We start from the raw sequence: 26,237 nt of genomic DNA, 5'->3' as shown, positions 1-26,237 counted from the left end.
TATATTCACCATTTCTGTTGTATATATACTCCGCTGGTACAACAGTAAGTCTATGGATTTACAATGCTAAAATCAGGGGTTCGATTCCCTTCGCTGGACTCATCAGATAGCCCGATGTCGCTGTGCTATAATAAAACAAACAAATAATTATGTTGTATATACCCGTACAGCAGTTTCTTTTTAAACGAATTCAGCTCAGTGCTATTTTTTATTTATCGTAATATATTTTATATTCAAAAATAGAAACACGTTTAGACCAGCTTAACACAGTCGTTGGCATGTTCGGAATTTGAAACTGAGTGCTCATGGTTTGAGATTCATTACCGAAACATTTGGCTTCACACTGCAGGAGTACTATAAGAGTGAAATGTTGCTTTTCGATTTGAACAGGGTGTTCTAAGAGTTGGCGGTGGGATGTTGATTAGCTGTCTTCACTATAGTTCGACATTATATACAGTTTTACAAGAAACAATACACCTCACATGAAAAGTAGACACAGAAATTACGAGTCGAAAACTAATTTTAGAAATGCTATTGTTGTTTGTTATATGCACAAAACTACACAATGGGCTATCTGTGCTCTGCCCACCACGAGTATAGAATCACAGACATACCACCCCTGAGCCACAGGGGGGTAAATGAAGTGAAAGATGTTATTTCTTACGTTCAGGAAATACCTTTTTTTTCTTTGCTTGTTGCTGAAGCAAAGTTATACTCTATGCTATTTACGATGTACCCACCTCAGGGATCGAACCACGAATTTTAGAGCTATAAATTGAGCCGAAAGGACAATCTCTACTTGTCATAGTGTTTCAGTGAAAATGATAAAAAAATTTGTTGCATGTAAACTTACAGTAGTAAATGACTGTTACCAAAGGAACCGAAGCTTATATTGTATCTTTGTTTGTTTTTTTTAATTTCGCGCAAAGCTACTCATGGGCTATCTGCGCTAGCCGCCATTAATTTAGCAGTGTAAGATTAGAGGGAAGGCAGCTAGTCATCACCATCCACCGCCAACTCTTGGGCTAGTCTTTTACCAACGAATAGTAGAATTGACCGTCACATTATAACGCCCCCACGGCTGAAAGGGCGAGCATGTTTGGTGCGACGGGAATTCGAACGCGCGATCCTTAGATTACGAGTCGAACGCCCAAACCCACCTGGCCATACCACCGGGCCCTATTGCATGTGACTAATAGAAGAAGTAAAATGAACGTACATCGTTTTCTTCTTTTTATATTAAGATAGCACTGATTCATTTGCTAAAACAGCGGAGATGTTACTCAGTAAATGTCTGGAATACCGAGAATACTTCTGGATGGAATACTGTAATTTAGATAAACGAAGTTAAAATCTGTAGCCATCGTGGATATGTGGATGCTGTTAAAAATTGTCACATTAGTTACTATATTATCTCCATCCTTTATACAGATCATGTCACCCTAAACTTTCCTTTATAATTATTTGCACAGATAATGTACGTTCTCACTTAACACTTACTTTTGTCTTCACTAATTGTTTCTTTGGTTTAAACCTGCGTTATATTTTATTTATAATGCCACACTACTTGTTGATAAAGTTTTTTGTGCCTAATTTCTGTTGACTGTAAAGTAATAGTCAGTACTTGTAAGGCCTGATGTATGCTGTAAAACATTATGTGTCTCTTATGTGCCTTACCTCTTAATATTTTATTATTATTGTTTTAAAATACTTAACAACTAAAGATCGAAACTTGACTCTGTCTCGTATCGTGTTTTATCGATGTCAGTTCTCTTCAGGATAGAGTGGCTGTGGGTATGCACGTGCTTGTACAGCTGGCCGTTCACATCCATGTACTCGCTTTTCGTGAACTACGCGCTATAGCTCAGTAATCCCTTTTATCACATACTCTTCGTCCATGTTAACAAAGTTGTTAGCAGTTGTGGTATGTTTCGTGCTCGCTAAATATTTTAATTCAAAGAACAAAAATGTTCAGAAGAAAAAAAAATTGAATTTGTTTATCAAATGAAAAAGACGATTTGTTTTTGTTTTTATTTGTTCCTGCTCTTTGTTCGTAGACTATTGACCACTAGTGAAATAAAGTAATTGGTGGATTAGTGAAACCAACTAGGACACCAGATCCGATAAGCTATGTGTATATATATCACTGTTTATAAGCTATGTCAGTTCGTACCTGATGATGCTTTAGCTAGTGAAACTACGGTCTTAATGTATTAAATATTTATTGTTGGTCTTCTCAGTTCTGTAATTACGGAGTTTCAAAATATCGACTGTTTCAAATATTTAATTACATAGTGATGTTTCCGTTTCTAATTTCCTAATATTTTCTTCCCTTTTTTTTTTTTTGGCCCATTTTAACATGTGAGAGGTAACATATGTGTACATGTTGTTTTGGGATTTTTTTATATGTTTAAATCGTTTTTGTGTGCCCTGGAAAAAAATGAGTTCAGAAATTGATTTTAAAAAACTTGTAACCACGTGGTCTTGTTACGTTGTTATTTAATTCTCGTGATTTGTTTCTTAACGTGACACCAGTGATGTCGTTACATTATTGTTTAAATTGTCTTCTCTTCGTACTTTCAGTTCATAGGAAATTATGAGAATTTAACGCAATGTTGTTATGTCATCAACACGAATTTATTATGTCATTAATACATTATATGCATATAGCTTTACATTTATTAGAAGGAAAGGTTTGTTTGCTTTTGAATTTCTCGCATAGCTAGCCGCTCATAATTTAGCAATGTAAGACTAGAGGGAAGACTGCTGAGAAATTCACGAATATAAAATAAAAAGTTAACGTGTTAAATTATTTATTGATTTTATTTCTCATAATGTTTGTATCTTAAATATTTCTCATTATGGTTCAACGCGAACTAAAAGTTTATAACGCTAAAATTCGGGGTTTGATCTCTGCAGTAGATACAGTGCAAATAATACATTGTACATATGCAGCTTTACGTTTAAAAACACAATAATCATAAATATATTATTTTTAAAATATTGTTAAATAAACCATGCTTTAAAAAAACAATTTCAAATTTATAATTTACGCGTGTTCTCACATTTTTTTTTTTGCGAAACGTTTGGATACTTGTAAAACGTGAGGTAAATGTTTATCTTCAAACAAGACGAATATTTACAAATCTGTATTGTGTGATTACATTTAGGGCTGGGCTTGGTCACACCAGTGCGATCAGTTACAGAAACACTGGACTTTATTTGTAGCAGTGTTAAGTACGTACTTTTTATATTTTGCGATTGTTTTCGTTATTAAGGCGTATTAAAACATCCACGGCAAACAGTCGAGAATTATAGGAAAAAAACATTTAAACTTATCAAAAAGTCTATTTTTAAATATCATAATTCTCAGTTAAATAACAAGAGAAACATATAGCTGTAGATCAGCGAGATATAACTTTCCGTTATATATGTATAAACATAACTTAGGAAGAAAGAAATGTATATTTAAACATCATACGATTTAGCGAGTTAGGAAAATATATATATGTATTTTATAACCTAAAAACAAGGCGAAACAAAAATGAATTAAGAAATAATAAACAAAAAACGCTGCCATAAGTTTTTTTAAAATATTACAATAGTAAATAACACAATAAATAAGAAAGTAACATAATTAGTCAGAGGTTTTGATTTGCTGTTTCTAACTTTCTTTTTATACATATTTAAACATAATATGAATTAGCGAGGAAAAGAAATTTATATAAGCATATATAATAAGAACTGACAAAAAAGAAAAGTTATATAAAGTATATACGGCCCTACATTAGTATAATACGAATTGCGAAAGCTCAAGCGTTCAGTTCCTGCTTAAAAACTTTATAGATCCGGTCTCCAATAATATTCATATATTCCGTTAGAGGGCCTCTGCACGTTCAAGGTTCTTGGCAGAGTAAATGCACTCCAGCTTGGCGACGTTCTGCGTGCCCCAGTTCTTAGGTCTTTCCTTTAGTATTGGCCGCCCAACTGTGTAGCCCACCGCAAAGGCGCCGTCGGTCGACTCTTTCCGTACAGATAAGATGAATATTATTGGTAAGATGTTTGCAATACGTTCGCTGTTTTTCTAATAATACGTTCACTGTTTTATCTAATAATAAGTTCACTGTTTTATCTAACAATCGACTAATTCTGAATCATTACTAAGATATTCGCAAGCAGGCGTTAATAGACCCGGGTATTTTATAAAGAAACAGCCTAGTTAAAAAATAAACAGAACAGTTATATATCTTATTACGTTAAAATTGCATCAGCCTCTCAGATTTCTATATAAGTACCCGTTTTAGTTTCTGGTTCCTCTATTGGTTGAATATTGTTTTTCAGATTTTCAGAGAATTCCCCATTTTGCTTGCTGATCTTTCTGTTGGTGGAATGTAGTGTTTTCGAAATCGTCCCGTAGCTGAAACATATCGTGACCAATGATATAATGTTTTATAGATTACACGTCATCTTCTAGCTTAGTTCATATTTCGAATGCTTTAAGTGTAAATGTATTTCTTCTCATTTTCCAACCACGAGATGTCGCTTAACTATTCAGCGTTTTTAAAAGCTATTAGATATACCAAATGCGCTTGCTGTGGCTTGCTTGCATTTCGCATCGACACTTGCTTGTACCCATACATGTACATGCGCATGCGCTTTTATGAAAACGCTAGAACACGTACTACTCGAATAAATCACCGGTGATGACGTAGACATTTTTGTTTTCCGGAAGTTTTGTTATCACTACCAAAATACATTCTGATAGCTCTTCACACAGTTGGAAGGACTACAAATTACCAGTTTTACTCTGACTTAATACTTCTATTGGGTTGTATCGGTAGAGACTTACGAATAAAGAGAAACAACTGGGTGTCCGTGACTTTGCGTTAAATGGTCTTTAGGGCGTATATTGAACTTATACCGTGTGACAGCAATGAATAACAGTGTATCGTTAGTTAAGTTTTGTATATAAGAACTGGCGCTTAGTTATATCAACAATGACTTTAAATCGTCAAATTACCGACTTTTTACATTGTTAAGTTTCTGTTGGGTCCACCTTAAAATAACCAACTGATACCGTTCACTATTTTTGGGGTCATCGACTTTATTAAATTGTTCACTATTGATGAGATTCAAACAATTCATTGTATGGAGTAAGCTTGTTGTTTGACTGTTGCAGATATCAGTGTAAAAATTAGGTTGAATCACGCATTTTGAAGGTAAATATGTGACAGGTCCCGTAGTAATTATTTGGATTAATAACCGTATTGGTGGTGGTTTTGTTTATATTTTTGTGTGTGGCTTATTTGCTATTTAGATACCTTGTAAACGACAGTGTTTAGGAACCAACCGACGAGCAATTTGTTGCATAAAAAAGTTTTAAAAAATAATGGTAGTTTTGATACCCATGGTGGGCAGAGCACACATAGCCCCTTGTATAGCTTTGTGCTTAATTACAAACAAACTCAAGTTTAGGATTTTAGGAAGACGTTTTATAATATAATGACAATTTCCGATGTCAACTTGATTTGTATGAAAGTGATTTAAATATAAAAATAGATAAACTTTTCGGCCCCTTTGGAATTATATGTACTTCAAATATATCTCTTTTACAGCTTTTCTTATTGTTTCTTTAACTAACACGACAGAACGAAAAGATGTCACAGTTTGTGGTGTTTTATTTCTGACTATATGACTGGTATCTAAAGTGGGACAGTATTCTTCTCATGGATAACATAAACCACTTCTTACCAAAATCGATTTTTCCGCTCAAGTCTCCGTTCCAAACTGTGCCAGAAAATGGAACTGTGATACACAGTTTCAGGCAGAACGAACATCCAAGTGCCAATAACACTCACTCGTTTACATCAAGCACAAATCGCTGACGTAGCTTCCGGTGACGTTGACCTGATCTAGTACTGACGTCACTAATATACCCTTACATATGTCCCTAGAAAAAAAGCCCTGGAAACTAGAATCAACATTGTTGCTAGAGTTGTACCGGTTTTCAGGACTGTTTCATATATGTGGATGTAATGCTATCCTGTTTTGTAGGGTTACGTTTCACACACACACATACATGTAGTATCATCCTGTATTTGTAGGGCTATGTTTCGTGTATATATATATATAGCATGTAATACTATCTTGTTTTGTAGGACCATGTTTCATATATATAGATATAGTACTATTCTGTTTTGTAGGGCTATGTTTCATATATATGGATGTAGTGTTGTGTTGTGTTTTCTTATAGCAAAGCCACATCGGGGGCTATCTGCTGAGACCATCGAGGGGAATCGAACCCCTGATTTTAGTGTTGTATATCCGAAGACATACCGCTGCTATTGATGTAGTAATAATCTGTTTTGTAGGGCTATGTTTCCTATGTATGGATTTAGTACTATCCTGTTTTGTAGGACTATGTTTCCTATATATGAGTGTAATACTATCTTGTTTCATAGGGCTATGTTTCATATATATGGGTGTAATACTATCCTGTTTTGTAGGACTATGTTTCCTATATATGGATGCAGTAATAATCTAGTTTGTAGGGCTTCGTTTCATATATATGAATGTAGTACCATCCTGTTTTGTAACTCTACCATTCCAGTATATACATGTAGTGCTAACTGGTTTTGTAAGACTGTATGTGGTTCGTGTATATACACGCGGTACTATCGGATTTTGTAATGGTATGTTTCGTATATATACTTGTAATACTGTCCAGTTTTGTAATGCCGTGCTTCCTCTATATACGTGTATTACAAACCCGTTTTGTACGGCTATGTTTCCTGTATATTCTTATAGTGGTACTCGGTTTTGTACGGCTATGTTTCCTGTATATTCCTGTAGTGGTACTCGGTTTTGTACGGCTATGTTTCCTGTATATTCTTATAGTGGTACTCGGTTTTGTACGGCTATGTTTCCTGTATATTCCTGTAGTGGTACTCGGTTTTGTACGGCTATATTTCCTGTATATTCTTATAGTGGTACTCGGTTTTGTACGGCTATGTTTCCTGTATATTCCTGTAGTGGTACTAGGTTTTGTACGGCTATGTTTCCTGTATATTCCTGTAGTGGTACTCGGTTTTGTGCGGCTGCTTCTTCTGTTGTAAGATATCAGGAAAACGGGCATGATGTAAAGTTTAGGATATTCATTAACAATTAGAATTGAGTTCATTTTAACACATTCAGCTACAGAATTAATGAAGTATACACTATCTCTGTGTTATATAAGCACAGTTGGTATGTGTATACTTTTCATAAGGCATCAGTATTAGGCCTATTATATTTTTAAATATTGTATTGTTTACTAAATCTCTTTAAAGATTTCTAAGAATTGGAACAATGTATAAAAATAGTATTGCAACCGTACTGTGACGAATATAGTATGGTTGGAATACTTTTATCATAAACTCTTGTTATTTTGAAAAGCCCTAAAGGACTAAGTAAAAAACGAATTATTTAATAATTTACTAGACCTAATACTGACGTCTTATGACATGTACAATTGTAATCAATTTACCATCTTGTAAAATGGGTACATATACACCAAATCAAAGGTTGGTACAAGATGTCCGATAAACTAAGTTTCCAGATGATATTTTTGGCTACCTTCAGGATATCTAGGAATGATTAATTGGTTGGATCCTTGGAAGTGTTCCAAAGTAACGTTTATTAGGGAATGTGGTGGGTTGAGGAAAGTATGGAATCTATATAGATTATCGAAGCAGTAGTTAAACATTTACAAATGGGTTTATCGAGTTGAGGAAACTAATATCGTAACAGTAATTACTTACTCCAGAGATAAGAAATTACTCTATTTGGTTGAGAAAACTAGGGTACTATAGTCATAGTTCTATACTCCAAAGCTCAATGACTGACCTATTGAGTTGAGTAAACTATGATATCTTCGCCATGATTTCGTATTCCAAAGTTCAGGGATAGATATATAAATTGAAAAAGCTGTAATATCCTAGATATAGTTCCATCCTCTAAAGCTCAGTGAAGCATTTATCGAGTTGAATAAACTGTGATATCTTTGTCATAGTTTCACACTTCAAAGCTCATTGCCAAGTGTATAAATTTAAAGAAACTAGGGAACCTGTATATGTTCTCCAACTTATAGTTCCACACTTCAAATTCAGTGCTGGGTGTAAAAGTTAAAGAAACTAAGGAACCTATATATGTTCTTCAAATCATAGTTCCACACTACAAAGCTCAATGCCGGATGTATAAATTAAAGAAACTAAGGAACCTATATATGTTCTTCAACTCATAGTTCCACACAACAAAGCTCAATGCCGAGTCTATAAGTTAAAGAAACTTGGGAACCTATATAGGTTCTTCAATTCATAGTTCCACACTTCAAATTCAGTGCCGGGTGTATAAATTAAAGAAACTAAGAAACCTATATAGGTACTTCAACTCATATTTCCACACTCTAAAGCTCAGTGCCGTGTGTAAAAAATTAAAAAAACTAAGGAACCTATATAGGTTCTTCAACTCATAATTCTACACTCCAAAGCTCAATGCCGGATGTATAAATTAAAGAAACTAAGAAACCTATACAGGTTCTCCAACTCATATTTCCACACTCTAAAGCTTAGTGTCTGGTGTAAAAATTATAAAAACTAAGGAACCTATATAGGTTTTTCAACTCATAGCTCCACACTGCAAAGCTCAGTGCCGAGTGTATCAGTTGATGAAACTTGGGAACCTACATAGGCTCTTCAACTCATAGTTCCACACTTCAAAGCTCAGTGCCAGATGTATAAGTTAAAGAAACTAAAGAACCTATATAGGTTCTCCAACTCATAGTTCTACACTCCAAGGTATTATTTTACTGTTGTCAGTTATTCTTGATGACAAGAAACCCACTTGAAGAAAAAATGTATCTCATTCTGAAGACGACCTAAAAAGGTCGAGACTTTGTCGATTGCCTTTCAGTTTATGTGTTACTACGCATTTTAAACTAAGTATGGCTGTAAGTAGTACACTGGAGAATTGAAAATGTTAGAGAAAGAACGGCAGATCTAGAGCCAACAACAATAATAACAATAAAGGTAATTCATTTTCATCAGTGAAGTCGGAAAAGATGGAAATATGAAACCTATAAGATGAACTATTAAAATTCAATGTATTTATGAGAAATAGTTGATTGAATTAGATCTGAGAAGTTCATGGTGTCAGAAAAATACATTGGTTCACTGAGTCTTTAGACCCGGCATGGCCAGGTGGTTAGGGCGTTCTACTCGCTCTAGGAGGATCGTGGTTCGAATCCCCGTCAAACCAAACATGCTCATCCTTTCAGCCATTCTAAAGTGACGGTTAATCCCACTATTTGTTAGACATATCCGTACACCGTTTCGCTGTTCCCGTGAAGAAACAAAATACATTTTGCACTAGGCGCGTGGATCTTTGATAGTCTAAGTTAAATCGAACAATAATATCTGTATACTGAGGTCTATAAGTTATGAAAACTGCTTTAGTTCAACCAATGGAACAAAGAGAATCATTAAATAGCAAGGGTGGAAAACTGTTCTTACTTAGCAATAAATGGTTCTGACTGAACAGTAAACAGTTCTCACCGAGCATATGTGCACTTGGATTTGTGTGCGCGTGCGTGTGTACATATGTATATATTTAGAGCGTTTCAGAACGCACTTACTGTATTTATATCGAAAATCAGTTTTAAGGACGTGTTCCCTACACTGAAAGTCGATTATTTGCCATTGTTCAAGATACAAGAAAATCGTCTAGACAATTCAGTTGTTTGTAAAGGAAATAGACACTCACATATTCACATAGAATGACAATATATTCACTTTAACGTCAGAAAACGTTCTAAAACTACCTAAATTAAAGTCACAAGAGAGCGCTATATAAAACAGTTACGGTAAATATCCTTCTTGTAAAGTCTAGTGAATTTAATTTTAGTAACCACGTGATGATTAACGGAGTGACTTTCAACCTTTACTGAACGTGAGAGCGTGAACTAACTTCGTGACATACGTTTCTGTTAACACGTAACTCCTTACTCTCTGTCTGTCTCTCTATATTATATACACAGTATTACATATGTAGAATATTGCATATTGTAGAATGTATTAACTGAGTCACTTACTAATTTCAGATGTATTTTCAATTTATAAGCGTCTTTTGAATTGGATATACAGAGCAATTAATATATACTACTTCGACCACCCTTTATATGTACGTGTGTGTGTATATAAGCATTGTTAGAACTACAAAAAAATTGATATTTGATATATATTTGGACTATATGAAATGGCCCGGCATGGCCAGGCGGTTAAGGCACTCAACTCATAATCCGGGGGTCGCGGATTCGAATCACCGTCGTGCCAAACATGCTCGCCCACGTTATAATGTTGCGGTCAATCCCACTATTCATTTGTAAAAGAGTAACTCAAGAGTTGGCGGTGGGTGATGATGACTAGCTGCCTTCCCTCTAGTCTTATACTGCTAAATTAGGGACGACTAGCGCAGATAGCTCACGTGTAGCTTTGTGCGAAATTCAAAACCAAGCAAAGAAACAAACATCTTAAAGTGCTTGTACTTCGTATTTAACTACAAAGGATATTACACGAGACTTTGATTGCAGGTTCGCGTTCCGAGCTGCTGAGCGTAGGTCCAGAGTTCGACCTGCGATACCACTGCATACTCTTCACACATTGAAGCTGTGAAGAATGTACAAACATCGTAGTCAATCTCGTTCAAATATACAGGCATAGTCGAATTGGTGGCAGGTGCTGCCATCTGCTGCCTTCTCTCTGATCAGTAGTTAAAAATTAGAAAAGTGTGAGTGAACATAATAAGTGTAGACGTCTATGATATGTGATATGCTATTTACAAAATTACCAGGTTTCTTGGAATTTCAATTCATTTATCAAATCCCGCAACCAATGCGGAATTTCAAATATGCTATTGATTTTTAAAAGCCATTTTCTACCCTCTTCTTGGATTCAGGATTTGATACCCTATTAATCGTTAACTTACTTTCTGTTTTTTATTAAATATACAACTTTCGAATTGGTCAATATCTGTCTATCATAACCACTAAAAATGTTGATATTTTCAGTTAAGAAAAGCAAGAACATGTCATATATATCGAAGAAGTTTGAGATGCCATTTCTAAAGAAGCTATTCATAAATTGATTATTGCTTTCATTCCCCACGATATATTTTCTATTAAGTAACGACTTTCAGTGTTTAGGTGCTGTTTGTTTGGCGTCTCCTTAATTCTTTCGTGGCACGTTCCAGGATAGAGAATTATCGAAGGACATTCTTCATTTTACTAAGTGATAAAATGAGCATTTGATTGACTGACATAAGCGACAAACTTGACTGTTAAGGAGGAACCCAGTTCACCGCTGACATAAGCGACAAAACGAGAGGAAATGAGAACGAAGCTAATAAGGAGACAAGGCTTAAGTACACTTTACCATTAATGCCATAGGCTACTAATACTCATACTTGTACGATTGTAGATGGACAAACAAGGAAATAAACAGGTACTTAACGTGATTTCGTGTACTAAACGTTTGTCTACACTATACTACATGTATGTATAAATAAGTGTAAACAGAGAGATATTTTGTTCGTTTGTTTTAAGCACAAAGCTATATAATAGGCTATCTGTGCTCTATCAACCGCGAGTATCCAAACCCAATTTGTAGCTTTATATATCCTCAGGTTTACCGCTGAGTTGTTGGGATTAAAGGTAAAGAATAACTAGTTATTAATGTAAAGTAGCAAAGCTATTAATGCACCAAGATATCGTGAAGGAAATAACAAGAGAGTTATAATTAGCTATGTGTAACGAGGTATTCTCTCTGTTTTAATTATAGCCGTCTGTATCTAATATTTAGAGCCTAGTAACAGTCATATTAGCTAATCTTTGTTTATTATTAAACATTACTTAAAAGTAAATACTTGATTCCCTGTAATGGGCACAATTACTTATTCCTTAAGGTTTCAAATTCCTGGCTATACAACAGTAATTTAAAGCTACAACATATACACACACATCTAAACTTCAATAGTACAACTTTTGGCTGAACAAAAGTAAAGTAAAACTACAACATATCTACACAACTAAACTTGAGTTGTGCAACTCCTGGTTAGACAACAGTAAAGTAAAACTACAACGTGTCTACACAACCAAACTTGAGTTGTGCAACTCCTTGTTAGACAACAGTATAGTAAAACTACAACATATCTACACAACTAAACTTGAGTCGTGCAACTCCTGGTTAGACAACAGTAAAGTAAAGCTACAACATATCTACACAACTAAACTTGAGTTGTGCAACTCCTGGTTAGACAACAGTAAAGTAAAGCTACAACATATCTACACAACTAAACTTGAGTTGTGCAACTCCTGGTTAGACAACAGTATAGTAAAACTACAACATATTTACACAATTAAACTTGAGTTGTGCAACTCCTGGTTAGACAACAGTAAAGTAAAGCTACAACATATCTACATAACTAAACTTGAGTTTTGCAACTCCTTGTTAGACAACAGTAAAGTAAAGCTACAACATATCTACATAACTAAACTTGAGTTGTGCAACTCCTGGTTAGACAACAGTAAATTAAAACGTCAACCGTGATAGAAATAATAAAATATAAATTCAAAGTAACAAATACCCTGATTCTGGTGCTTAAAAATAAGTTAATTAGTTATTTCATTTCGTCTACAGCTGGTTATGTTTTACCTTTCAGAGTGCAAAACGTTTTGCTCCTCTAAACGAATTTTGGTTAAAAAGTTTAACTAGTCTTTTTGTTTCATTACATTTTGCGAAATTCTACTGTTAGTCAATGTTGTTAATTTCATAAAGTAACTGAGAAAATTATTAAATAAAACTGTTTATTTTGATAAATCATACCGAATTATAGTAACCAGGTGCACATTTTTAATTCCAACTTTAATAAACTTTGTTGAAAGTTAAAGTTTGTTTTGGAGCTCTCTTCGTTAATTTGCTGTCAACTCTTCTCTCATTAATAGATGTAGGTTATTACTCGCCGTCAGGAATCTCACGTTATTATATTTTAAATGTAATTCAATATGAAAATGAACGTATTTAGGTTGGATATTGAAACTTTTAAACCTAATGAGTTTGCAAAGCTGCTCAATTTTAATTAAAATGTAAGAATTTTTAAAATACATATATTCACAAGAGACGGTTTTAATTGTCAGAACATCTCAATAAAATAATATGAAAATTACTTAATTGTCCGAGAAGAGTATGCTCTCTCGGGCTCTAGATTCTAGAACAACAGAAATGCCATTTTCGGTCGAGAGTAGAGCAAACTGACACGACGCCGAAAGAATTACATTATGTCTAACCGGATAGAACATAGCGTGGGATAATCTTAGTCACATTTAAGATAAGATGATGTCGTATATCTCTCTAAAGGAAGTGGGTTTTTTTCTTAATTCTTTGTTTCTCAGTAGACAAGGCCGTTTCGAACTGTATATATGTACTATGCATGTTTTATGATATGATTGTTTGTTAGAGAGTCTACTGTGGTACTCTCGTGTTTGTTTGTCTCTTTCTTTCTCGATGAACTTCTGGTAATTTCAGCTAGATTTAACACATAGAGAATAAATCATTTTGCAAATTACTTGTTTCTTTATATTAAGGCAAAGTCGCTTTAGGCTCTCTATTATGTTATCTGCGAGGAATCGAAACTCATCGCTTTCCCATTCGGTAAAAAAATGGACTAATTTAAATTATCATTTGCTTGATGTTCATGTAATATCACACATATACGGAAGTTAATCACGTTATAGCAAAACGACTTCGGAGCCTCACCACATCGTCACAGTCCTAGTCGCTACGTCGGTCATAGTCTATCTCAGTGGTTCCCGACCACCAATCCGCAGGGAAGATTCAACGGTTTCGGAAGGTGTTTTGAAACAGTTATGAGTTTGAAATATAATTACTGAGATATATTGTGTTACAATGTAATATTAAAGTACTTTTAAAAAGCTTATGTTGTACAAAGCTGCCCGTGTATGTTTGAGATCAACTCTACATGGTCCACAATATAAAAGAAGTTGTGAACCTCTTGTCTGTCTGACGGCTGTGCATCTTAAAAATCGCAATGCATTGTAGTTTTCATTGTAAGAGACTACACTGCAGATTTATCCTATCCAAACAATATCACTCTTCTCTGCTGGCTTGTTATAGCCATCTAGAGTACAAGTATGACCATTTTCCAGCACTTGTTTCAACAGCCCGATGACATGTAAGTCCCTAGGTGCTGCATCCTGTGGCTAGATCAGTATGTCTTCATTTACCGCTGAAATTTATGCTCTTGGACTCTTAACTTCTACAAGACGCTACCTTTTGCTTATCAGGGCCGACATGTTACAGGTCTCTTTATGTATAGTCATGGTACCCAAAGCTCATCCACATTCCTTTCTTTCTAATATCATTATGTGCAATGATCTGCCCATTTTTAAAATTCTAACTTCCTGATCGGAACAGCTCTTTCCAAAAAATCAATCAATTTTTGGTGCATCACTCTAGTAACTACGTATGAAATGCCAAACAATGTGAAAATGTAGTTCTTATACATCCCGTTACAACGCGACTCTATATCAACTGTGTTTGTAACGTAACACGTTGATTTTCGTATTCACATTTCTTTTAATATAACATACTCAGCTGTCTGTACTTCTACTGAACATCATATTCTGAAAGTTAAGGTTTTCTCTGATAAGTGGACAATTAACACAAAGTAGATACTGGGGAATCTCTACTGCCGACTCGTCTTATTTAAGACACTGCGATATATATACAAACATATCTTGTGGTATCATAATGGTAGAAAGGAAATGTCCTTTTCAAGGCTTTGGAATTTTTTAGTCTCAGTTTATGTCCAAGGTTCTTGAATTGCGTTTTTAGGCCTAGTAAGTATGAATTCATCCAATCCAAGATCTATTAACTCTTATGGTTAGAAAGAACTACGTCCTACATTGAACTATGACGTAATTAGGCACTCACGAAAGAAGCAAACTTTACACTATATTTCTCATATATATATTTTTTTCCAAGGTGAAATTTGATTATGCATGGTGCCCCATTCGGAAATGTGTTAACTAGAAATTGAATCTTATGAAAAATATGCACTTTGGCCAAATATATTTGAAGACTTATCTTATAGGTAAGCAATTTCACGTACCACTTACTGCTGTAAGTAAACCTGTAATTGAAGACGGTCAGATGATACAGGCATCTCTCTGAAAACGGCAGGTTTGTGACACCTGTTTTTCGTCTTATGGTTTCTTGATTATGCTGCTTAGAATTCCACAAAGTTGATCCCGTTTCTTCGAGAACGGATATAAAAATTATCTTAAAATCCCCTGAATCACAACTCTGTTGCGAAGCATGTTTGTATAGATGACGGGGTAGTATTGAACTGAATTCCCAAGGGAACATCGTGGGATTGTATGTCATCGTAAATTTAGATGGATGATGCGTTTCCAAATGAAGTGAGAACGCTTTGCTGTAAGCGATAGAAGATCTCTTAAGAACGCGCACATCTGTTGTTTTTTCTTCCATGTCTGTATTATTTATTTTTAATGAAACGACCAACATTAGATGTTTCTCGTTATTTTGTAGAAATTAATTTTCAAATACATTTAATAAAAGCCTTTAACTGTTATTTAACCAAATTGAAAAAAAAAAAGTGTTCGAATTCATAAAACTGTAACGAGATAACGAGATCGGTGTATAATATCAGATTGTTCGTTGTAACAGTAGCTTTGTGTGACAATATGTAAGGTCCGGCATGGCCAGGTGGGTTAAGGCGTTCGTCTCGTAATCTGAGGGTCGCGGGCTCGAATCCCCGTCGCATCAGACATTCTCGTCCATTCAGCCGTGGGGGCGTTATAATGTGACGGTCAATCCCACTATTCGTTGGTAAAGGAGTAGCCCAAGAGTTGGTGGTTGGTGGTGATGACTAGCTGCCTTCCCTCTAGTCTCACACTGCTAAATTAGGGACGGCTAGCGCAGATAGCCCTCGTGTAGCTTTGCGCGAAATTCAAAAAAACAAACAAAATATATAACGACTAATCTTTAAACGTGAATCCTTGTTGTAACAATAAAATATTGCGAAAATAAATAACTTATTTTTGTTCGTATTTATTCTCTTGTGATATAATTAAGAATTACGTAGCTCAACTTACCACGATCAGATTTTCTTCATTCGTAAGTTGAAGGTCACAGCTTTTAATGTGAAGATCGTTATAGATATATTAAAGTAGATAATATTTAGTCTTGAAATGCACAAACCGATCTCTAGAGGGCACTGGTGTCTGAAAGCCGCTCATTCTTAACCTTTAGGCATTTTGATAACTTTTAAAGCTTTGCAGTAAAGAAGAATGGAAAGCAGCGTGAAATATGGCGGTATTAGAACCCTCACTGTCTCCCTCCCATCGACAAACGGCCATGATGAATAATGAAAGCCATTGTTTCGCTGAAACTTCCCAGCCGAGCAAGATCTGATTTTATCTCAAGTTGACACTGCATGCTTAAATTGTATCTCGCGAGGGAAAGGTTTTAAGTGATTCATATTTTAGTAGAACGCACTCATTGGCTCAACAAATATATGTTTTTCTTTGAGACGTCTTCCAGATAAATGAAGGAGAAAACATTAAAGAAAGTATCTCAGAGAAGTTTATAAAAGAACGTCTCGCATTTCCCTCTAATCTATATAGGTTACGTTAGTTCTGGACGGTTTCTCTGAATGTATGGGTTTTATTGTCAGTTTGTTTTATGTTTTAAATCTGCTGTCAAGATTATTCTGAACTCTCATGCAATTATTATCCAAAAACTGTTTACAATTATGTATTTTTATTTCCCACTTAAACAGGTATGTACTGCACGAAAACTGTTGTTCTGAAATATATTTTGATAAGATAAAAATAGTTAGGTTATTTAGTTTGTTCCTCTTAGAGCAAAGCCTCGTTAGGCTGTATGGTACGTCCATTGCTGGGAATAGAACCCCTGAATTTAGCGTTGTAAGTTTGGAAACTTATCGCTGTCTCACCGTAGAAGAGACTAACTAAAAGTAACATTGTTGAAACAAACAACAACCAACACTATTACCTGGAAATCAGAACATTCTAGTACAACAACAACCAACACTATTACCCGGAAATAACATTCTAGTAAAACAACAACCAACACTGTTACCTGGAAATAAGAACATTCTAGTAAAACAACAACCAACACTGTTACCTGAAAATAAGAACATTCTAGTACAACAACAACAACAACCAACACTATTACCTGGAAATAGAACATTCTAGTAAAACAACAACCAACACTATTACCTGGAAATAAGAACATTCTAGTAAAACAACAACCAACACTGTTACCTGGAAATAAGAACATTCTAGTACAACAACAACCAACACTATTGCCTGGAAATAAGAACATTCTAGTAAAACAACAACCAACACTATTGCCTGGAAATAAGAACATTCTAGTAAAACAACAACCAACACTGTTACCTGGAAATAAGAACATTCTAGTACAACAACAACCAACACTATTACCTGGAAATAACATTCTAGTAAAACAACAACCAACACTGTTACCTGGAAATAAGAACATTCTAGTAAAACAACAACCAACACTATTACCTGAAAATAAGAACATTCTAGTACAACAACAACCAACACTGTTACCTGGAAATAAGAATATTCTACTACAACAGCAACCAACACTATTACCTGGAAATAAGAACATTCTAGTAAAACAACAACCAACACTATTACCTGGAAATAAGAACATTCTAGTAAAACAACAACCAACACTATTACCTGGAAATAAGAACATTCGAGTACAACATTAGAATACTAAGCAACAGAAATATATTTAAAAACTGTTCGTTAAGCGTACAATTGAAGAATAGAAATTAGACCAGTATCGGGCATTTTAATACCAGAAATAGACGAACCTTGTAACACCAAAATGTTGTTTTTATTTTACTTAACACTCAACGTTTCGGTTTACAACTCCATTAGGAGCACTTATTAAAACACAAACCGAAACTGACAAAACAAAGTTTCAAGGTTGTTATAACGTCGTATGCTGAAAGTTGACGTTCGTTGTTATTAAGCGCATAGTTATACAAAGGGCTATCTCTGCTCTTCCCACCACGGGTATGGAAACTCAGTTTCTAGTATTAGCATGTCTTATGTACACCAATATGCATTAAATAAAATAAATAATGGTCGTGAACGTGAGGTGAATTACACAAACTATACGAATGCTAATAATCGTAAACGAAGCATTAATAATTTTACTATCTGTCCTATATATATATTTAGTCTTGCAATATCAGCTCTTCCTCTTTCATTAACAAAAATATATAATTACTAATAAACACCTGCCTGGTAAACAGTTACTTTTTTCGTACAATATTGCTTCCTATTCAGTAATAAGCCTCAGCAAGCAACAAATATTAACATTTCAAGGCAAATCTTCAAGTAAACTAAGCCTAAATTAGGAACACCAATGTATCTATTTATAGAGCAGTAAATAATTCTTTCGTCCTGGTCTGTCCTCGAAAGAATCAAAACAATAAATAAACATGCATATTATGTTGTCTTATGCCAAAAAAAGGTAGATAAAAGCAAAAAATTCTTGCGTTAATGTATTTCGTTAAACTTTCGCACCCATTTTGTAAAGTTATAGTGCTGCCATCTGTAGTTAAATGTTGTCATTATTGATTAAAATAATTTTGAAGTGCTCGTACTAAGGAACGTTATTTTAAATGGTTGGTTGGTTGTCTTTAGACTTTTTGCTGAAATCTACACAAAGAGCTATCTGCGCCTATTCATCCTTAATTTTAAACTAATATTCTACAAGGAAGGCAACTAGCTAATCACGAGCGTTCATTATTATCAGTTCTTGGACTACTCTTGTTTGAGCTAATCGGTAGTCGGATTTGACTGTAACTCTCATAGCATACCCATGGTTATAAATTGCAAATCGCGTTGTTAAGACAACGGCATACTAAACACGAATCTTTCGATTCACAGTACGGACATGTAAAATGATAGGCTACGCCCTGTACGATAGATAGGTAGATAGGTGAGGTACTGTTACGAAAACAGTTACTGGCTCCAAGAGCTTACGATAAGGACGTCTTCTTCAGAAGTCCGTTTTGAATATGACGACAGATTAGCAGCCTACGTGTAAGATATAAACTAATAAGTTATTAATGGTTGCTAGTAATAAAGATAACAAATAAGTGTTGTTAAATTTGTCAATAATTAGTAAGTATACGTAGGTGCTCGTAGAAGCTACTATCTGTCACAACTGTCAGTATTCTGCCAAACTTTAATCGTTGCGTTATTTTCATAGAGAACAATTCTGCGAAAGAAACAACAAAAAATTATATCTTTTTGTTTTCTTGTAAATTATGTATTTTAGGGTGATATTTATTACTATATCATCTATTGTTCATTGTTTATTTTACTTTTTAATCTTGGTTTCATTGTTAAATTATGATTATTATTAGAAGTGCTAAGCTTTATTCATGAATTATAGTCGGAATTTATTGTTTTTTTTATACTTATTGTAAGAAGTGGCTGAATTTATTGTCGTTGTATATTTATTGTAGGACTAGGACATAATTAGTTTGATTGCTGATCTGTACTTATTGTTGAAACTGGTTAAATCTGTTGTTGATCTGCACTTGTTGTTGGAAGTGGCTAATTCTTTTGTTGATCTGTACTTATTGTTGGAAGTGGCTAATTCTGTTGTTGATCTGTACTTGTTGGAAGTGGCTAATTGTGTTGTTGATCAACACTTGTTCTTGGAAATGGCTAATTGTGTTGTTGATCTGTACTTATTGTTAGAAGTGGATAATTCTGTTGTTGATCTGTACTTATTTTTGAAAGTGGCTGATTTTTTTGTTGATCTGTACTTATTGTTGGAAGTGGCTGATTCTGTTGTTGATCTGTACTGATTATTGGAAGTGGCTAATTATGTTGTTGATCTGTCCAGTAGTGTGTGATATTTGGTACTCCGAACATGAAAGATATGTTACAAGGCACATGACTAAGCGACCAGACATTTTAAAAGACACTCGGGCTAAGTGGCCAGACTCCCTTACACGACACTTTGACTAAACAACCAAATCAGAGATTCCAAAGTTCAGACACAGTCGGCCTTAATTTAGAACTGTTAAACGAGCAGACGTAAAGAAACCAGTCATCATAGCTCTACACCTATAATGGTACTCTTAACCGAATAACGGAAATGACTATCTTTTGTATAACGCGCGTGCAGCTGGAATTGCTGGTTCAGCAACATATTATGGACTGAAATGATGGATTCTGAGAGATGCAGACTATCATGCCCGATCCTAGCATCTTATAAGAATGTTTCCATACTATCTACATGAGGGCTATCTTTTCTAATCGTCCATAACTTTTGATAGACTTAGAGGAAAACCAGCTAGACAATACCATCCACCACCACTAGTGTTCTTTCTAACCTGCGCGGCCGCACAACAATCAAACAAATGTCGCGCACTTCATTATTCCGGCCACGCACAATCTCAGTAACGATGAGGACCCTTAATGACCCTGGTTGTCGTTAGACCTATAGCTCAAATAACCAACCGGTAGTATTTCGAAACGACTTAATGATCCAATAGGGTCGATGGTCTAAAAATACTCCCCTTCAACAAACAAACTTGTAGCGCACATCCGCACATTACTTTGATGCTGGTATACATTTTAAAAAAAATTCACTCCGCACGTGGACTGAAAAAAATCGGAGGGAATATTGTCCACCACCAACTTTTGGGCTACTCTTTACCAACGAATAGTGGGATTGACCAGATGAAACATTTAGCTTATTCAGTAACAGATTTCGATTCCGCGACCTGTGTATTGCGAAGTTAAAACAACCTCACAATCATTTCAAAAATGCTGTCTGAAGCTTAGAATTATTCGAATTTAAACTCAACATGTTTCTACTTCTCGTTCCGATTTACTTTTCCAAATACGAGTATGAAACTTAATTCATGGGAAATTTTATTTATTTCAAGTAGCACACGTTAGAAGTGTGATTTATACCCCAGGTGTTTGTTTCAGAGGTTCACACAAAGCTGGCCTGGCATGGCTAGATGGTAGGGGGCTTGAACCATAATCTGAAAGTCTCAGGTTCTAATCCCTGTGACATCGAACATGCTCGCCCTTTAAGCCGTTGGAGCGTTATAATGTTACAATAAATCCCATTGTTGATAAAAGAGTAGTATAAGAGTTGACAGTGGGTGATGATGACTAGTTGCCTTCCCTCTAGTCTTACACTGCTAAATTAGGAACGGATAGTGCAGCCCTCGTTTAGCTTTGCGCAAAATTAAAAACAAACAAACAAAAATACACAAAGCTGCAAAGCAATTCAGAGAACAGTCGTCTCTAATTTTGAAATGATAGACTTGTATGAGTAAAGTCTTCAGACTACTGATAACTGCAGTCATCTGGAACACAGCGTTTTCTTCCTTAAACGAGTGAAATCTTGAAGCCACTTATAAATAAATTCCTTTAAAAACACAACTTGTTATTGTCTGATGTAAAATAACTTGTTCGAATGAAATCACTTCTCGCGTGGGTCAAACTGGTTCAAAAAACTAAGCAGAAAATATTAAACTGATTATGAAGTAAGGTATCCTCAGCTCGAGAAAAATAAAAATGTACATCTTATACAAGAGTGGCCATCTTATACAACTTTTTGGATGATATCACAAATAAACAACAGACTCGACAGTGCAGCTAACTTAATGAACACTGCGACCTCACACTCACAATATCAGAAACAAGAGCTAATATTACTCCCCGCATTAGGCTTAATATAGCTGGTAATACTTTCCATTCTAGGGTTAGTATAGCCGATATTATCATTCACACTAGAGTTAGTAGAGAAGATAGTACTCTTCGTACTAGAGATGATAATACTCTTCGTACCAGGGTTAGTAGTGCTGATATTATCGTTCACACTAGGGTTAGTAGAGATGATAGTAATCTTCGTACTAGAGATGATAATACTCTTCGTACCAGGGTTAGTAGTGCTGATATTATCGTCCATACTGTTGTTAGTAGAGCTGACAATAGTCTTCGCACTAGGGTTAGTAGAGATGATAATACTTTTCACACTAGGGTTAATAGAGTTGATAGTCCTCTCCACACTAAGGTTATTAGAGTAGATATTACCATCCATACTAGGGTTAGTAGAGATGATAGTACTCTCCACATTTGGGTTAGTAGAGGTAATAGTACTCTCCACACCAGGGTTAGTAGAGCTGATATAATTTTCCACAAAAGAATTACTGCTAAATATCTAAGAGGAATGCTTGGGTACTGGAGCTCGTATAGTTTTCATTAGATATTTGCATTTTTAACGAACACATAAAAATAGTTTTAGTGGCGATAGAACAAAGTAAAGCGTAAACCATGTGATTTTATAATCAATAATAGTCGTAATAACCAGAGCTCTTGTGATTTTTACTCTACGTTAAAGTATATATATATATTAATTAGTTAGTGACAGTCCACATAATATACTCTCAAGTGGACATTGTTAAGTGTTATGTTTGTATGTGCTCGCATACATTTCCACTCAAGAGAAACTTTTCGCTCAAATGCTCCAAACACGAGAATTAGATTTAGATTTTATGATGTTTTCGTGTTTCTTGTACGTGCAAAATAGAATCGTTAACTACTGAAGAAATACATCAGGTTTAATAATTAGTTCTAATTCTATACGTTCACCCGTTTGTGACCGGATGACGCGACGATATACTGTACAGTGTTTGTTTGTTTTTGAATTTCGCGTAAAACTGCACAAGGAATATCTGATCTAGCCGTCCCTAGTTTAGCAATGTAAGACTAGAGGGAAGGCAACTAACCATTAAAACCCACCGACAACTCTTGGGATACTCTTTTACCAAAAATTGCGGGATTGACCATCATATAATAACGTCCCCACGCCTGAAAAGACGAGCATATTTTAGTGTAACGGGGACTCGAACCCGTGACCCTCAGATTACGAGTCGAGTGCCTTAACCACCTGACCATGAATTGTACAGCTAGAGAAAACTTCGAGAATCAATTGAAGTTTTGTGAGGCATAACAAACAATCCCGCTCTCCTATTTCCTCCATTAAAGAGATGAAAACTACGGTCAATATCACAAAAGCTTCTGTATTATCATTGGTCATTTTCGGTTTTCCACTATCGTATCATTATGTATGTTTGACACAGGATTCTCTATAGTAAGTCACATGAAATACAACGGAACTGTTATTCATCCCATGTTTAGTAGTGGTGATATTTTGCATTAGCTCTGGGCTTGGCGTGACCTCTGGATAGCGTGCCTGGACAGTGAATTCGACGGTTCATGTCTTGCTCTTAAGCGCCGCAAAAAAAGAAAAAGTGCTTCCGAGCTTTGGAACAGCGAGTTTTAAAATTCCACTGTTTTGCCAGTCACTACTATCCCAACAGTTGGCGGTGAGTGCTGTTGGCTATCTTTCTTTTCTCGTGTCCATTTGTTCAGACTTACGGACGACTATACGTAAAGAGTCCATCTCTAACTATGCACCAAAATTCCGAAAAAACAAACAAACGTTGTAGGTGGAGCTTTACATTCAAGTCTGTAAATACAGTTCCACATTAATAAGATTTACAGTCTAATAAAAACACCTCTTTAATAACTGATCGTCAAAGAAACTCTCAGAAGAGTAAACAGTGAACTGATAGGTAAAGTGCAGGCTTGAAAGTCATACATCATGCTTGTGAACGACTGGGAAAAACAGCTTAAAACGTTGTGCAAAAAAGACAAAAATAATCCCTATGTTCTAAAGTAGATTCTTTTGTTGAATGTCGCGTAGAGCTACTTGAGGGTTATCTGCATTAGTAGTCCCTAATTTTGAAGTAATGGATTAAAGGATACACATGGATCCTGTAATTGCCGATTGCGAATCTAGCATTTTCTCCACTAGGTCATCCGATTAGATAATATTATTTTATTTTTGAATCGAAGATAAGGCTTAGGTTTCAGGCCTGGCATAGCCAGGTGGTTAAGGCACTCGACTCGTAATATGAGTAGTTTAAGTGTTGGCGGTGGGTTGTGCTAACTAGCTGCCTTCTCTCTAGTCTTACACGGCTAAATTAGAGAGTGCTATCATAGATGGCCCTCGTGTAGCTTTGCGCGAAATAAAAAAAAAAAAACCTATGTTGTAACACGTACGCCCCCCAGTGGCTCAGTGGTATGTCTGCAAACTTACAACGCTAAAGACCCGGGTTTTGATACCCGTGTTGGGCAGAGCACAGATAGCCAATTCTGTAGCTTTATGCTTAATTCAAAACAACAACAACGAACACGTACAAAATAATATTTTTCTGCTCTTCCTTTGTAAGATATATAACGTCGACAACAAAGCTTGTAGGTTGATAAGAGTGGCGCTTTAACTTAAAAATCGAAGAAGTTTTACAGTAAGAAAGCTAAACTTTTACGTTTTGGAGCAAGAAAAGGCTCCAAGAATCAGGAACAAAGAGACCGATGTTGTTATACAGTCATTTTTAATAGTAGCTGATGATTCCCGCTAAGAAACCAAAAACTATGTTAGTGACAATGTTAGATAATGTTCACCCTTCTTTCTTTGTTTTATTTTTTGTCATTGAATGTCTGATGACTCGACGCTAACTGCTTTGTCAGAGGTAATCATTGACTCATTTAACTGGTTAAGCTTTAATGTCTTCAAGTTCAGAACCAAAAGTCTATAAAGAAGTGAAAATGCGCTTTATTTCATGGCATTTTTATCTTCTCTTCGTGCACAAAAAACCCGTAAAAAATGGATCTGTGTACATCGTTGGATATTTTCTTGTTACCGTACTAAAAAGTACAGTAATCGAGCCATCCAGCTTTGGATGGTGTAAGCCAAAATTCTGTTTGAATAAATAAAAGTGGAAACGTTCCTTATTTCTTCCCTCCTTCTTTCTAAAACAGAATTACCGATGCAGACCGTTGGACAGTTTCTAGTTATTATATAAATATTATGATAACCGCTCCATCCAACTCAAGGTGGTGATTGCTAACACATTGAGATGATCATCTTCTCAAACATACTAAACCTTCCATATACATCTCGTCGTGCCAAACATGCTCGCCCTTTCAGCCGTGGGGGCGTTATATGTGACGGTCAATCCCACTATTCGTTGGTAAAAGAGTAGCCCAAGTGTTGGTGGTAGGTGATGTTATAATATGATGGTCAATCCGAATATTCGTTGGTAAAACAATAGCTCAAACGTCTGTCACTGCTAGATTAGGAACGGCTTGCGAAATCTCAAACTAACAACCTATTATCGTTATTAATTATTTTGTCACGAGGCAGTGACAACAACAACAAAAACAATAAACAAACGTGTGACAGTTTTACAATTGTTAGGGTTTTAGCTAACTATGACGTCAGGAAACCTCTTTTGTGACAATAGTTCTTCTTTCTGCTAAAGTACATTAGAAGAATTGTCATGTGATGCTATTGAAGTTTTTATACTTTTGCAGAGAAAACTCATTGTGATAAACTTGCTCCTAGTTGGCGCCACGCACACAAAAGATTGTTTTGTTTGTTGGTTGGTTTTTGAATTTCGCGCATAGCTACACGATGGCTACCTCAGCTAGCCGTCCTTACTTTAGCAGTGTAAGACTAGAGGAAGTACAGCTAGTCATCACTACCCACCTCCAACTCTTGGGCTACTCTTTTACCAACCAATAGTGGGATTGACCGTACCATTATAACGCTCCCACGGCTGAAAGGGCGAGCATGTTTGGTGCAACTAGCATTCGAACCCACGACCTTGAGATTACGAGTTGAGCTCCACAACAACGTGTCCATGCCGGACCCACACTAAAGATATAATTATCGGGTATTTTCTAGAAAGCCAGACGGTTATCAAAACCCGAGGGCATTCTTAATTAATCTTAAAATGTTCTAATTGTGATGTTTTTTTTATACTTGTATGATAAACTTCAATGTACAACATTAGACTATTGATATGCCTTATTTTATTAGATCTTCTCTGTTTTTTTGCTACATCAGTAATGTGTTTTTAGTATAAAACACATTCAGTTATGTTATTTTCAATCATATGTTTCTTTGTGTGTTTGTATGGGAGTGGGT

At 35.5% G+C, this 26,237-nt stretch overlaps 1 protein-coding gene across 12 annotated transcripts in view; it reads left to right on the top strand.

Moving 5' to 3' along the window:
* LOC143257477 (complexin-like) overlaps window positions 1-26,237 on the top strand; it is a 339,522-nt gene that overhangs the window by 262,203 nt on the left and 51,082 nt on the right. Inside the window, exon 1 of one of the 12 annotated variants that reach the window (XM_076516201.1) lies at window positions 3,891-4,053. The exons of the other annotated variants lie outside the window; for them this stretch is intronic. Coding sequence (XP_076372316.1) covers window positions 4,041-4,053 — 13 coding nt within the window. The 5' untranslated portion in view covers window positions 3,891-4,040. Of the gene's footprint in view, window positions 1-3,890; window positions 4,054-26,237 lie in introns of those variants that run through there. 12 annotated transcript variants of the gene reach the window in all.

Source organism: Tachypleus tridentatus, chromosome 7 (genome assembly GCF_004210375.1).
Source record: "Tachypleus tridentatus isolate NWPU-2018 chromosome 7, ASM421037v1, whole genome shotgun sequence".
In the NCBI taxonomy this organism is placed as follows: Eukaryota; Metazoa; Arthropoda; class Merostomata; order Xiphosura; family Limulidae; genus Tachypleus; species Tachypleus tridentatus.
Note: the sequence above shows the minus strand (reverse complement) of the source record. Positions and strands in the feature narration are given on the sequence as shown.